We start from the raw sequence: 14,103 nt of genomic DNA, 5'->3' as shown, positions 1-14,103 counted from the left end.
GGCATAGTCGCGGTTGCTGGTGGGAGTGTGGGATCGGACGAGTGTATAAGCACGCATTAGACACTGTAGAGCCCTTCAAGCTCGGCCGGGTCCGAGTACTCGAACGCTGACGATATATCCTCTTCCGTTAAACCATCACGTCTTATCTGGAATATGAGGTCTTCCACATCAAATCTGGCCGAGATATTGTTGATCGACTGCTGCATTCGACTCGTGCGGTGGTCGTCTGGTAACGTGTCGTCGCTCATAGCATGGTCCGACATGGTCGTAAATCCGAAGTTGTGCAGGGATTGGAGCTCAATATATAGCAGATGGATGCGCGGGTTTACTGACGCGCTTAACTGTTCAACAGAGCTCAATCGCCTGGGGTGGCGTACCGACCGTGAATGATAATCGGTTCACAGTACCTCGGCACTTGTAGGGGCAGCTAAGAGTAAGTTGACTGTTGCGATTACACAATACTGGAAAACCACATCAAAGTCGAATATTTGTTTTAATACTCCTGGAGATTGTAGGCTGCACTGGCTGATATCCTGACAATGTGTGAGACTGGATTGCCTAGCGTCTTCGGATCGTGATTGGTGTTGAACACAGCGGACACGATGAAGAGCGCGCCGGCGGCAAGGAAAATGATGGCACGGCGCATTGTGTCTGGGATGTTCTTAGCGCGCTGAGAGCTGTAACATCTGTAGTCAGGTCGTCTACTCCGCGTATCGAAAGGGCAACGAGTGTTTATGAAGTGGGTGTTGTCATAATAGTTGTAGAGCTTCTGTTGCCTTCGGCCGCTTCCTGTATAGTCTGGCTAACATTGCTGAGTAAGGTCGGTGAGTTTTACGTGCAATGACGGTCCAGCACAGTGTATTGGCAAAGGACAGCTGCACGCTTCGGGTCTCCACGTGTCGATTCGGTTTGTGTAACAAATGTTGATATCATGCGTAGGAGATTCGTTGACAGCGGGATGTGTTGCTTCGAACCATGCGTTGAGTAGTTGACTATGACTTGTTCGCAGGATCGATCGTGTGTTGGTGGTACAGAGTTGCTCGACATGTGGTGTGAGGTTTGGGACATGCGGCGTAGAGCGGAGTGATGTACTGACGCAAAATTGCCCAGATACTATGTTATGATACTGTGGAACGTTGCTTGTCCGACTTCCAGCTAGTGGGTTATTGTCAGTATTTTGTTGTTCTCTTTTGTGTGCGAGGTGTGGTCTAAAGACGGTGGGTTGTTATCAGAGACGACCGTTAGCTTGGTTGGGAAGGCAGGGAAGGACCTTTGATGAGGAGAATTCACTTCAAGGTCTAACGCTGTTACAGTCAGCTGATCGCACAACATCCGGCCGATGTTAGCCGATTAGACACCAGATGGGCGATAGCGGGTAGGTGATAAATAGAGGCCGATATTAATACGGCGTTGAACTGACCGAATTCTAGTTCGTGATCTACTTGTTCTGGTTAAAGTTCATGCTGTACCCACCAGTCTTCTCATCTTTAACCATGTTAAAGTTGTCGGTAGACAAACCGAATGGCTTGAGTATTCCGTTACCCAGCTGTTTCAACTTGTCCATCATCTCGCCCATTTCCTTCTGCTTGGCTTCTGCTAACCGTGGCGGCAGCGTTCGTAGTGCTGAGTCGACGCTTTTCCTGTCCAGTGGCGAGAGGTTCGGCATCGAGGCGAGTTGTTTGTAGTCTGCACAGCGTCAACGCGGATCGCAAGGGTGGCCATATCCTGATACCCACCTTCATCTGCGCCTTGCAGAGCAGCCCATCCACCCGTCTCCAATCGTGCCTTTGCTCTCCGCAACAGCGCCTTAGTCCTGATCCTCTGTACATCGTCCCTCGTCCTGCCGCTCTTTGCCAACGCCTCGATCTTGTCTGCCGTTTCCTCATCCACTTCCTCCACTGCACCCTCACCCTCCTTCCCTCCCGGCTTCTTCGCAGGCGGGTCCAGCCTATCCAACGCCTCAAGAGCTTCTGTAGCCGCCGCTATTGCCGCCTTCCAGTCTGCCAGCTTAAGGTGACAAGCCGCAATGTTGCTCCGTAGGACAGCGACCTCGTACTCTAGATAGTTCGGACATGCTGACAGTGCACCTTCGTAGCCCTGGATGGCTTCTGAGTAGGCTCCGCTCGTGAAGCGCGTGTTGGCACTTGCTTTCTGGTTATTGGACTCAGAGACTAACGAGGCTTCCTCTTCGGGGGAGAAGCGGAGTGGTTCGAGGCGTTCGTCATCTTCGGGCTTGACGGTATTCCGCATCCTTTCTGGCTCGGGTTCTGAGGGCATCGTGGCTGCAGAGAGTGGGAGAATACTGTTGTTCGAAGGAAGTTTGGCGTTTATTTGGCCCTGCAGCTGTCCGCCCATGTGACGATCCGGCGTGCCCATGTCGGAAGGCGCCCAGCTTCCCCAAGATCTGACGCGGGAAGATCCGGTGCGAGCCGAAGCTTGGGTGCAACATCGCCTGCCATTTCCTATCGTGAGGGACATACACTTGCTATTCCGATCCCAGGCTGCCTGCTCCTGATTTCTCTTTAGAGACAGCATCAACATGGCAGCAAGCAATCCGGAGTACGTGCAATCTACCACCATGCATGTTGTCGTCACAGCAAGCTGATGGCCTCCTTCAAGCCTGCCAGCAATCCGGGCCTGTCTCTTTGACATGGACGGATTGTTGATTGATTCAGAGGAGTACTACACAATCTGTACCAATGAAGTACTCCGCGAGTTCGGCAAGCCTGATCTACCATGGAGCATCAAAGCGCAATTGCAAGGACGGCCAGGACCCGAGGTCAGCCCCTCGTATTCTCCCGCACCGGCTCTCTATGATTCTAACAGACACCCAGGCGCAGCGCATCTTCCACAACTGGGCCCAACTCCCCATAACCCATGACGAATTCATGGCCAAGCAAACCCAGCTCCAGCGCCAACACTTCCCCCGCACGCAACCCCTCCCCGGCGTCCGCATTCTCCTCTCAACCCTCCAATCCAGCACCTCCCCCAAGGTCCACCTCGCCCTAGCAACATCCTCCCACGCCGGGAACTTCGGCCTCAAGACCGGCCACCTCGAAGACCTCTTCTCCGCCTTCCCGCAAGAAAACCGTGTCCTAGGCGACGACAAGCGGATCAAGCCCGGCCGGGGGAAGCCTGCGCCTGACATCTACCTCCTCGCACTCGAGACCATCAATGCGCGGTTGCGGCAAAGTGGCGAGCGCGAGATCGAGCCAGCTGAGTGTCTCGTGTTCGAAGACTCAGTGCCGGGCGTCGAGGCCGGGCGGAGAGCTGGCATGCAGGTGGTGTGGTGTCCGCACCCAGGGCTGCTGGAGGAGTACAGGGGGCGCGAGAAGGAGGTGTTAGCGGGGTTGATGGGGGAGCATACGGAGGATGATGAGTTTGCGGATGAGGCCAAGGCGGAGGCGGCAAGAATTGTGGGACAGGCGGAGGGGGAGACGGGGAAGCAGTTTGGGAAAACGGTTAATGGAACACCGGGTCAGGTGGATGATGGTTGGGCGAGGCTGTATGAGACGCTGGAAGATTTTCCGTATGAGAGTTATGGAATTAAGATAATGGCAAATCTATAGAATTATGAAGCATTAATGCGGTGCATTCTTGCAATGAGAACAATGTTCAACGAGCCTTGCGTAGTCAGTGAAAATTCTCAGTGATTTGGCAATATAGTGTAGTTGTTGTGCGTATGTGAGCGCGCCATGAGACCTGGGCAGCCACGCGAGCCGGCTATCAAGTCAATTTGCGCGCTGAGTCGCTCTTGGAACGGATAGAGGGCTCGCGGAGAAGTGAGATAGCTTCAAGCGAGCGTGACAAAGGAAGTTCCGTCAATGCATGGAGGGCCGTGCGAGTCACGTGAGTTACAGTTGTTGTCAAGAGCATCGAACGTCAAATGTTGAACGTATTGCTCAACGGTTAGCTCATCTTCTGAGCTACTAGCTCTATGAAGCTAAGTAGAACTCGTTCAAGTAGCAAAATGCAATGTCGACAAAGCAGGTAATAATTTTGCCTCTTGCACTTGTCTAATGCTCAGGACTGTTAGCGGAAAAGCCTCGATCCAAGAGTATCCGAGCCCAGAAGGGCGTCCTCCGCTTGGGCGCAAGTATCCTGTTGTGAGAAAACTGGCCCTCATCAGAACTAGACTCATGGCACTCTACATTCGTGGAGATGTACCTAAGTAGCGTTGTGTAGACCATGCTACCTGATCTTGTGAGGTCGATAATACCCTGTTGCAAGGGTGCCGTATTGGAGGTCTGACTTGCCATCCTAATTCCCGGCTGGGAATATCCGAGTGAGAACCATTTTCAAGCAGCCAGTATGACTTACTATCACAAGACGTCTGACGAGCGATGCTTTTCACGAGAAAAAGAACGCGTTACCCTCCGTATCTTTTCGAATGCCCGTGGTGTAATCTTTGGTAGGATCAAACTCTTCCCAGATACTGGCGGGAAAGATGTGCTTGTTTTGTTCATACCATCGCCGATCTACGACCTTGGTTATGGCGGCATCTTCATTGAAACCTTCAAGCTCTGCATCGGTTGCTGACGGGGTATCCGTCTTCTCCGGTCTAGCTAACGGATCGTATGTTGACGTATCTGCAGGAGTTGTCGCGGTCGAAAGCGGTGTGGCTGCGGTAGGTTGGGTGGAATAGCTGAATATTGGTCCGTTGAAGCCGGCGGTCTTGTTTACGATAAAATAGTAAAATTCGTAATGCTACGCGCAAGTTAGCATTGTGGTAGGAGCAATTGTTACTTAGCGTGCACTTACGTGTGGTATAATGATTTCACCTCTAACGAGCATCAGGTCATCAACACCAATTCTTGCCCATTCTCTTTGACTCTTCTCACCACCTCCGACCCCTGTCTGTGCGCCCACCTTCCTCGCTTTGTCAAGGTATTGCCAGACGTGGTCGCCCTTTTTGACTTTGCACACGCCTCCAGGTACGTTTGTGCCGTCATAAAAGACGAATGGTATCGCGATTTCAGTCGCTTTGACCGCCTCCTGCATCACAAGAAACTCCTTCCGCAGCTGTTCCCTTGTCTGTGCTTCACGCAGCAGTGCTGATTTGGTCATGACTTTGGGCATGAAGCTGACGCTGGTGTTGGGGCCCATGCGCTTCCTAGGCGTTCCGGCGTCTCCTGTCGTAGTATACTGGCCACTACTCGAGGGTCGGTCGTCCGGAGTAACAGAGCGCGGCGTTGCAGTCGCTGATGTGTCTTGTCCCCCATCCTCGTCATCCTCTAGTCCGAAGGACAGCTTGCCCTTGGCAACGTTCTTCCGCTTCTTTTTGGCTGGTTGGGGCGTCGATGCACTGTACTTTGACCGTTAGTTCCGCACGGCGGTAGTAGCAACCTGGGGTAGCTACTTACCCGTTGACTGGGGTGGAGGCCCCAGAACCCCCAGGTGTGCCAGCTCTTCCTAATGATCTCTCTTGCGCTTCCCGTTCTTTCTGCTCGAGAGCTTCGGCGCGACGCTTACGGAAGTCGGAGAGCTGGACTAGGCCCACGGTCTGTGACTTGAGCAGGTCTTCGGCGGTCGCGTTCTGGGATGTGAAGCGCGCGTTCGTTGCCGGGTTCGGTGTCGAGCTGCGCGACGCAGGTTCAGAGGGAGGATTTGACATGATCAACCATGGAATACGCGCAGCTGCTGCTGTTGTCTTCGACATCAACAAATTGATGATTGGGCTTGGAAGATGGGTTTCGGTGATGATCATGTGATTGGCTATGACTAAGCGGCTGATTACATGATCGCACGGCCCGCGAGGCTGGAATTCAAGATGCTCACCCCTTTATTCCTTGATTTTAATTCATCTGCGGGAAACTTGATCCCTCTGAAGGTCTTGCCATGCTGAAACTGCAGAGGAAGGTGCTACTGGAGTTTCGTGTATTCAAACAGAATGAAGCAGCGAAGCAAACAGACCATAGTCTCAGCATCGAAACTCAATCGAAGAAGACTGTGCTCGCCCGTGATGGGAGGTAATATGCAGGTGGCGACGGTCAATTCAATCAACGTATGCATAGGTTCGGAACTGTCTACTTCCTTCTCGCCCAATGAACAGGATAGCTACATTACTTTCAGCAGTCATTGGGTGTCGACTGTGAACGCTGCAGGTGCAGGTGGCATCCAGTTGCCGGGACCACTCCTAATTGGAAGCCTTACTGTTCAGGCTCGAGCGTGAGCTGGCTGGGTAGCGACGCAGCATTATGTCCTCTCTAGAGACTTAATATAGACGCTGAGGACAAGTTACTCGAAGTTCACTCGATTACTAGAAAGATCGAGATGGAGATGGGTTGCGGTATGGATCTCACACTTACCGACTTGAGGTCGTTGCCTGGCCTTCAAACAACTTTATTCCAACGACACGTCTTCCTACAGCTTCACTTAATACGCCGCATCTTCTTACCGATAACAGTCATTTCAGATGGACTTCACACTACGATGTAACTACTTGAAGTGTCGCAGTCCCCTCAACGACTGTGCCGTTGTCACGACCTGCAGGTCAGTAACGGCAAGGTCCTGATTTCTGTATAGCGGCAGCTCACCTGCATAACCAGTCACATCTTCTGCATCAACTGCTCCGACAGCCTCGGACTATCGAACGCAAACGGCGGCATCCGCTCTTGCCCGGCGTGCGAGACTCAACTGGCCAACCCGGACGATGTCGTCGTAGCGCATCTCAACCCGACGGAGGACTATAAGACCAGTGTGCTCAGCGGCCTCAGCCCAGGGATCATCATGGAGTGCGCTGGGCGAGGGCTAGCCTTCTACAGCTACCAGTGCACGCAGGAGATGTAAGCTGACGCTAGCAAATGCGGCTGCGGTGCTGACGACGCACAGCGTGTACCAAGAATATCTTGCAAAGAGCCTGACGGACAAGTACACCTCGCTCAGCGCGCATATGAATAAGATTATTCACGACGCGAACTCCGAGATAACGGGTCTCCGGGACAAGTTGGCAGCGGTGCAGGTCGATCAGAAGAACCTCGAGCAGCGGCACAACGACTTGACTGACGCATTCCGGGAGAAGACCAAGGCTTTCCAGCAGATAGACAAAGCCTACCGATCACTCAAGGCTCAGGTCATGTCTGCACAAGTCGCTACAGCGGCTTCAGACGACGCCGAGATCGCGTTGCAAAGTGTTACAAGCAATCGCTTCGTGGACCGTCTCGGTACTCGTAATAGCGGTCAGGCCGATGGTCATCGATACCCGGTCGACCAACGAGGCATCGAACAAATACACAGCCGTCAGAGAAGCGGTGGATCAGGCGAAGGCCGCGGAAGAGCCGATGTACCTCACAGCGTCGGGTCCGTGGGAGGTATCAATGGTTGGAATCAGCCTGCACAGGCCAGTCGCGGGTTTTCTTCCCGTACGTTGATCAAGCATCGACTGATGAAGCTGTGTTAACCGACAAATAGAAAGCGCACCTATGGAGGCAACTCCTTCGCAACACCGGACACGCCTCCCAGTTCCGATGCAGAATGGTCGTACTTCAGGCATTCTTGATGCGGATGGCATGGCCGGCGTTCAACGCACACCTTCTACTCGGCAGCCACTCAATGATCTCAGCACCAACACCTTCGGCTTCTTGGGTACCGGCGGCTACGGAATGAGTGCCGGCTTGAAGATGGGAAAGCACTCTGAAGGACTTCATGCTCGGCCGGCTCCTCGAGGTACAAGGCCACCTGGCGCGCCGAACGTGGTGATGCGTTAGGCATTATTGGTACTCCAAGTAGGAATGAATGTGGTTGCGTACCTGCAACCGCCGAGGTGAGCTATACCCTGAAGTTAAGCGCTGGCTGGTGCTCGAAGCGCTATACTGCTGCCGGTTGGGCCTTGGTTGTTTCGGCATGGCCAGAGCTTCTACACGCTACTATAGTTACTCTACCAGTTAACAGCTCCTATATCCGAATGTAAAATACGTAAGAAACTGGCCTGCAACAGTGAAAGTACGATCTCAAGCGGATAAGATGCTGATGACCTTCGGCAGTCCTGTTTCCCCCGCGCCCCGGTTAGTTCGCCATAGATCCCAAAAACTCAACTTCGGAGTCCTTCTTCGGTCGTGTGAGTATTCTGGTGCTGAGTTTCGCGATATTGCTGCGGTATCTTGAATCCGACACAGCTCGCTTCCTAGGCCTTGCTGGTTCGTCCGGCCTGCGTTCACACTTCCGATGGGCTTGAACCACTAGCCGTCCGTTAATGCACGTTCAACTTTTTGTGGGACATGGTCACAGCAACTCCGCGTCGTTTCAGCTCCGCAAGCCATGACCTTGCGACAACAAGACAATCGGAAAATGCGGTAAGTTCGTTATCATTATCGTAATTGATTGCCAAAGATGGAAAAAGAAGAGGTATTCAACATCGAACCTGCACAGGCGAACCCATTACCACTTACTCACGCCCCGCGCTTCACTCGTACCCCAGGAACTTTTACTGAAGGATTCTGCCGTTTCGACGAGACCGCCGGCAGTCAATTTAGCAGCTCTGAAGTGAAACATTTCTCGAGAACCCGAACTTTCAATGAGGCTTTGAACTCCCTTCCACCATGTCACTGGACAGTTGCAATAGTAACGCCATTTGAAGCCGTTGTGCGCGAGTCTTTGGAGTCTTAGCAACTCTGAATGCACACTTGGTGCAGGTCGAGAGTCAGCTCTATCGTCGTTTTCGTGGAGGAAGACCCAGTTCCGGATGGCTTTTACGCTGGTGTTCAAGCAGAGTATCAGATCGTCTGTACGCTTTCCTGCATAACGGTATTCCACAAATCCATGGAAAACCCTCATGCCCGTCCAGATGTTTCTTCAGGTTTCCTTTCCAAAAATCGCCTGTAAACGGCGTGCCGCACAGATGACACGTTCGGCAAGCCTGATCCGGCGGCGAACTTGCGGGCACCGTCGAAGGAGTTACTATCCCAGGCTCAACATGGTATATTCCATCAACAGACGCAGAACCAGGTGTGGACAGTACGGACAACGGGTAATCACCGCATGAATCAACTCGTCTGTTGTTGGGTTAGTACGCAAGTCAGATCGATAGGCTGCAGGGACTTACTGCCGCTTTGCCGAGGACGACATGTTCACAGCGGATGCGCCACTGAAGGTTGATGTCTGGCTCAGACCACCTGAGGACGCTGTATACAGTAACGGAGCTTTCGGGCCTCCCAATGTGATCGACTGACGAGATGGTCCCACCAGGTCTTGTTGGCGTCCGAACCCGGACGCTGCGTAGGATTCCGAATAGAACGAGTCATCGCGTGATGAATTATCGTAGAGCGGTTCGTCCTGGAATCCATTTGGCGATGCCGACGTGGAGTGGAAGCAGCGCTTGAATGATGCTGAAGACCGTGTTTCCTGTGATCCCTCACTGGGATTGAAGACGCTCGTTGAGCACTCGAGCGATACTGCCGGGTTTCCTGGCTTGACTTGTGGGGCATCTTTTTTCTTGCTCTGAACCCTAAGCTTGTCTATGATTTGCTTGATGCCCATCGAGCAGCGTTCGCAACTCAACTGGTTAAGCATTTGATCGTTCATGACGGTGTTCTCGCTTGCTGCCCGACACAGTTCTATTGCGGCGGTACAGACGCAAAGACAGTCTTGCAAAGAAGCACCGGCACTCTGGACAAAATTCTATGATTGATCAGCTTCGGGTGTTTTCAACAACGCAATCAGAGCGGCTCACCATCGCTTTCTGCAGCAAGTACCATTCCAACGCATCGATGGCGGATATCTTCCCGCTCTCAACTCGTAGTACGGCAGCGTCGACGACAAGCCGGAAATTGTTAGATCCGCAGAATGCCCGAAGTGGCTCAAGGATCATGGCTTTCAAGAAGAGTTTAGCAGTTGTGGATGGGTCCCCTGATGAGACACCCTGAACCGTAGAAGCGGAACCGGCTTGAATGACTGGGATTGGGCGCATGCCAAGACGGCAGAAGACTGATGAGAGGTCAGTGAACAGCTCAGCCTCAGTCGTGGTGCGCTGCATGGTATACTCACCCAGCATGAACTGCAGACCAATTGCAAGAAACGAACCCTCCCGTAAAGCCGGCGCAGATTGGTTCCGGTACCGCATCACAAACGCGATGGACGGTTGATAAAGCTTACCAAGATGGCAGAATGGGCCTTGAGCTGGAACGGAGCACACATCTTTCGACGATGGACGACAATCAAGCAACGGATCCTCTACTGGCACTGGCGCGAAAGCTGTGGGTAACTGGTCCGTGCTAGCCGTCGTGAACAAGGTTGGGTTCTCTGCCTTCCTGGTGAAAGTAGGGATCCACGTCTGCTCGACAGCAGTACGGAGGCCCACAGCTGGAGGGTCTGAGCCGAGAGATTGTGTCCAACGACGAGCCTCCGAGACAAAGACATCGGTGTGTTCCGCGAGGGCAGGGCCATTGTAGACAATACCGAGCGCGAACGCCAAGAACAAGAAATTGGAGACATCGTCCTGCTTTAAGATGGTATTGCCCTCCAAGATGCGCCAGAATGCTTCGAAACCAGCTTTGACGGCCTCGTCAGGGCATCGACAAAGACCTGGCATCAACGCCAGGGCCTGTTGCGGGAGGCCGGAGTAATGGATTCTTGCAGTGGCCAACAGATACTCGAGAAGATATTCTTGAGATGGCGACCACAGTATCCTCGCATTGTTCGAACTAGTTGGCAGTCCCATAGTAGGCCGCTCTTGTTGATGGACTGTTCGACCGGAGCCAGGTGGAGGCCCTGCATAGCAACCACAGTGACTCATCTCCGCAACGGTGTGGTTGGATAGACCAGGCTGATCCGTGGCCTGCCATGGAGTGACAGGAGAAGGCACATATTGCTGGTGTTGTTCCGCCAGCGACGACGATGATTCGGGTGAGCCAACCTTGGGCCTGATGCGGATAGGAGTCTGCAAGTTCGAAGCAGGCGGTTGAGTAGGTCGAGCAACGAAGCCGTGATTCTCAACCAGAGGTACCGACGCCGACGTGTCATACAGCTGTCGTGACCAGGACTCTGTTGGGGATTGCATTGGCGATGACAGCAAGCCATAACTCTGCTGCCCACCGTCGGGATGTGCTGACACAGGATAACGCGCCCCAGCGGAGGTCGTTGAGTCGTGATTGCGGGAGTGTTGATTGCGTGATTCGAGCTGGGAGGAGTGATCGCTGGCCGCAACATGCTCCGCAACTGTCTTGAATCCCGTTGGACGGTAGGCCTCGTATAGTAAAGAATACTCATATGGTGGGGGACACTGCTCCGAGACAGACTCTGGCGTCATGTTTGAGATATCATGACCGCTGTTCTGCAGAAGAGACTCGACTGAAGCCATGGTTGACGACGTGGCTGTGTTGTCCAATGGGCTGATCGCGATGGAACTCAAGGGCACTACAACACAGGAGTGCTGTACATTGCCGCCAACGTCGCCAGCGAGCTCGCATACCTCGCGAGTAGTGGACATTTCAGCTGTAGCTGTTCTTCCATCCAGCTCGGGACTCAGTGTTACAGAATCTCCTGACAGCTCATACTGGCCAGCCGTATTTGGATAGTGGGTTAGTGGCGCAGTAGATCGCCGGGTCAGCGAGCGGCACTTGTGGAGGACGCGGTTTAAAGCAGCAGGTATCGATCTCCCGGAAGCGCTTCTTGAGATTGACTCCATGGCATGCTCCATCCGATAGTCGATTGCGCGCCGATCAACCTCTTCATGGAATAGACAGCAGTTTCGAGGCCGGACGTGCTGTGACAACTGATCCGTGGTCATGAAAGGTAATGGAACACACTTGGAGGTTGAAGAGAGCTCGGCCGGCTCTAGGCCATCGTTGTATGAGGGTGGATCGGGCCGTGGTGCGAGTCTGGGGTTCCGACGACGTGGAGCGTTATGGAGACCGCAACCCTGACTATGTTGACCGTCATGAACCTGGACGACAGCCGAGATCTTCACCTGGTCCCAAGGGCGGCTTTGACTTACTGGAATACTCCCTCAAACATTCTGCCTTCGCTGCTGCGGTTTATCCGACACTGCTATGTTTGCCCAATCGGAGAGGTTTAGGTCGAAAGGTTTGTCAAAGTCGTCGATATCAAGCTGCGTAGAAGGGGACCACTGCTAATTTTGAGATGCAGTATCTCAGCTGTTGTCCAGCAAGCGAAGAGCCCGTCAAATTGTTCCACAGCGTCCGCTTCCATGACGGGGGCACGTCCGGAAGCTGAGTGACAATAGTCGCAGTCCATCTGTCCTGACGGACAAGCAGGGATCCTATCGTGGGTTGTCGTACGGTTGGTCGTGTCGGGCCCCAGTGCATGCGGTAGCTTCTCAGGCTCATGTTGCATAACTCGTGCGGAAAGCTGGCCGTGGAGCGGCCATGCTCTTCTGGACGTGCCTCACTGCCAAGGCGTGGTTGACCAGCTTTGCCGTGCCGACGTAAGCTTTCGACGCCCCGTTGCCTCGTTGTGTTACCAGCAGTAGGAGTTTCTCAAGCAGCGGCGCCCGTGCTGTCTCCATGGAATGCCCGGGAGATCGGCCTGAGTAGTCTGTTTCTTGGTCCAGTATCTCCTGTCCGAGGCGTCGGCCATGAATCCAAGCGGGTGCGAATGCAGTAGGACTGACGCTGCTGCATTCTCGGCCATGTTTACGAGCGGTATCCTCAGGAACTTAGTCGTCCTGAAACAGGTGCTTATGGTAGGTCGGTCTAGCGAGAGCAGGAATGGGCTGGACTGAGCGACCATGCCGAAATTGGATGCGGAGAGCGTCACGTTGGTTTTCGGATTCAAATCCACCATTTTTCGACTCTCTTTCAGGATGCAGAAGAGGAAGAAGCAAGCCCCAGAGAGCCTCCCGCTCCTTAAAGGACACTACTGGCCTTTATAAGTGCCAGAGCCTTATTGAGGGGGCTGAGCCCCCTCGGTTCTGCATGAAGTGATAACTAGGCTGCGTGGGTCGATCGAACTGCATAGCCTCACACGGCCCGGGTTAGCCCAAGCGCATTACATGCTGTCTTGTACAGAGCGGGAACAAAGTCTTTCTCCAGATTTTGAGACCAGCCGCACATAGCAGCTTGATTCACTCGGCAGGTCACCAACTTCTGCGCGCTTCCTCAATACCCATCGCCTGGTTTCGGCCATCAATCGTGCTGTTCATCTCAGCTGGGGATCTTCACCAGCCCGCAGTAAACTGAGCACACCAGATGTGCGTTACTTGCTTTCGATTGGTGCTAATCCTTGCAGTTCAGGACTAGCTTGTCCCGGGGCGCAGGTTAACCGCCAGCTCGCGGTAAGCCTGCTCTGACGAAGCGCAAAAACAAAGAACGCGTACAACTAATCATTTCAAAGGTCGGCCGTCATTACCATGCCGAGTCCTGCGCTTTCCAATTCTTCCGCCTCAAGACGCACCAAAGACCCGAGGTTGGTGTTGTTCCTCGCGGTTTTTGCCAGCCAGCCGCGACTTCAGCACCTTAATCGCAGTTTGGGCCGACCGCCAGCCACAGCACTCAAAAGGATGAATCCTGGCGTGCGACTTAGAAGTCTACCAATAATGGGGCGTAGGCACCAACTCTTCTAGCAGCTCCGAAATGCCACTGTTAGGCGCATCTATGCCTATTTGCCTAAGAAACACGGACAGGCAAACATGCTGCCCGCTTTACTTAATCGACGCTAAGATCGCGACAGCCAGCTAGCACGGGCGCACCAGTCGCCGTTGAACCAAGCGGCTTCCAGCCGGCCTGTCAGCGTTACTGTCACTCGAAGAGGTTTTGACCAACGGAAGAAACTCAGCCATCGCTATTAGCATTGCTGTTCTCAGACGAGGTAAGACTATCGCTTGACGAGACAATCCCGGTCGGCTCTCGGAACCAGCAAGTCAGAACCAGCAGTGATCCTTGAAAGCCCCTGAAGAACCATCAACAAGACTTCGACGCCATGAAGCTCCCAAATTAGCCCAGCCTGCATTTCGCCGAGACCACTACTGTATGTAGGATGAAGCGGGCCGCCGTGAGGACCTCCTATCGTCCCGTCCTCGAATCGGCTTCTTTTCTGACATAGGCTATGGCATCATATGGTCTCTGCTGTTGGCTCTCGCTAAGGAACCGTTGCATCTTGTCGTAAGGTCCTGCGTGCACCTGTGCTTGCGGGTTGTCGACTGCCGCCAAT

At 53.5% G+C, this 14,103-nt stretch overlaps 4 protein-coding genes across 4 annotated transcripts; 2 read left to right on the top strand and 2 right to left on the bottom strand.

The window, feature by feature from the left end:
- Window positions 1-1,438: 1,438 nt before the first annotated feature.
- Window positions 1,439-2,376, bottom strand: W97_00483 (uncharacterized protein; the record flags this gene model as incomplete). The annotated part of the gene is made up of 2 exons (XM_007778397.1): window positions 1,439-1,686; window positions 1,737-2,376. The coding sequence occupies 2 exons, from the start codon at window positions 2,374-2,376 to the stop codon at window positions 1,439-1,441; spliced, it is 888 nt and encodes a 295-aa protein (XP_007776587.1).
- A 274-nt stretch (window positions 2,377-2,650) lies between these two features.
- Window positions 2,651-3,569, top strand: W97_00482 (uncharacterized protein; the record flags this gene model as incomplete). Its single annotated transcript, XM_007778396.1, has 2 exons — window positions 2,651-2,779; window positions 2,835-3,569. 2 exons carry the CDS (start codon window positions 2,651-2,653, stop codon window positions 3,567-3,569), a joined length of 864 nt encoding a protein of 287 aa, XP_007776586.1.
- A 781-nt stretch (window positions 3,570-4,350) lies between these two features.
- Window positions 4,351-5,614, bottom strand: W97_00481 (uncharacterized protein; the record flags this gene model as incomplete). Its single annotated transcript, XM_007778395.1, has 3 exons — window positions 4,351-4,707; window positions 4,762-5,305; window positions 5,364-5,614. The coding sequence occupies 3 exons, from the start codon at window positions 5,612-5,614 to the stop codon at window positions 4,351-4,353; spliced, it is 1,152 nt and encodes a 383-aa protein (XP_007776585.1).
- An 801-nt stretch (window positions 5,615-6,415) lies between these two features.
- On the top strand, window positions 6,416-7,399 carry W97_00480 (uncharacterized protein; the record flags this gene model as incomplete). The annotated part of the gene is made up of 3 exons (XM_007778394.1): window positions 6,416-6,492; window positions 6,549-6,785; window positions 6,832-7,399. 3 exons carry the CDS (start codon window positions 6,416-6,418, stop codon window positions 7,397-7,399), a joined length of 882 nt encoding a protein of 293 aa, XP_007776584.1.
- Window positions 7,400-14,103: the final 6,704 nt, after the last annotated feature.

The sequence above is a fragment of the Coniosporium apollinis genome (genome assembly GCF_000281105.1).
Source record: "Coniosporium apollinis CBS 100218 chromosome Unknown supercont1.2, whole genome shotgun sequence".
In the NCBI taxonomy this organism is placed as follows: domain Eukaryota; kingdom Fungi; phylum Ascomycota; class Dothideomycetes; genus Coniosporium; species Coniosporium apollinis.
The sequence above is the reverse complement of the archived record's forward strand: the minus strand, read 5'-3'. Positions and strand labels throughout refer to the sequence as shown.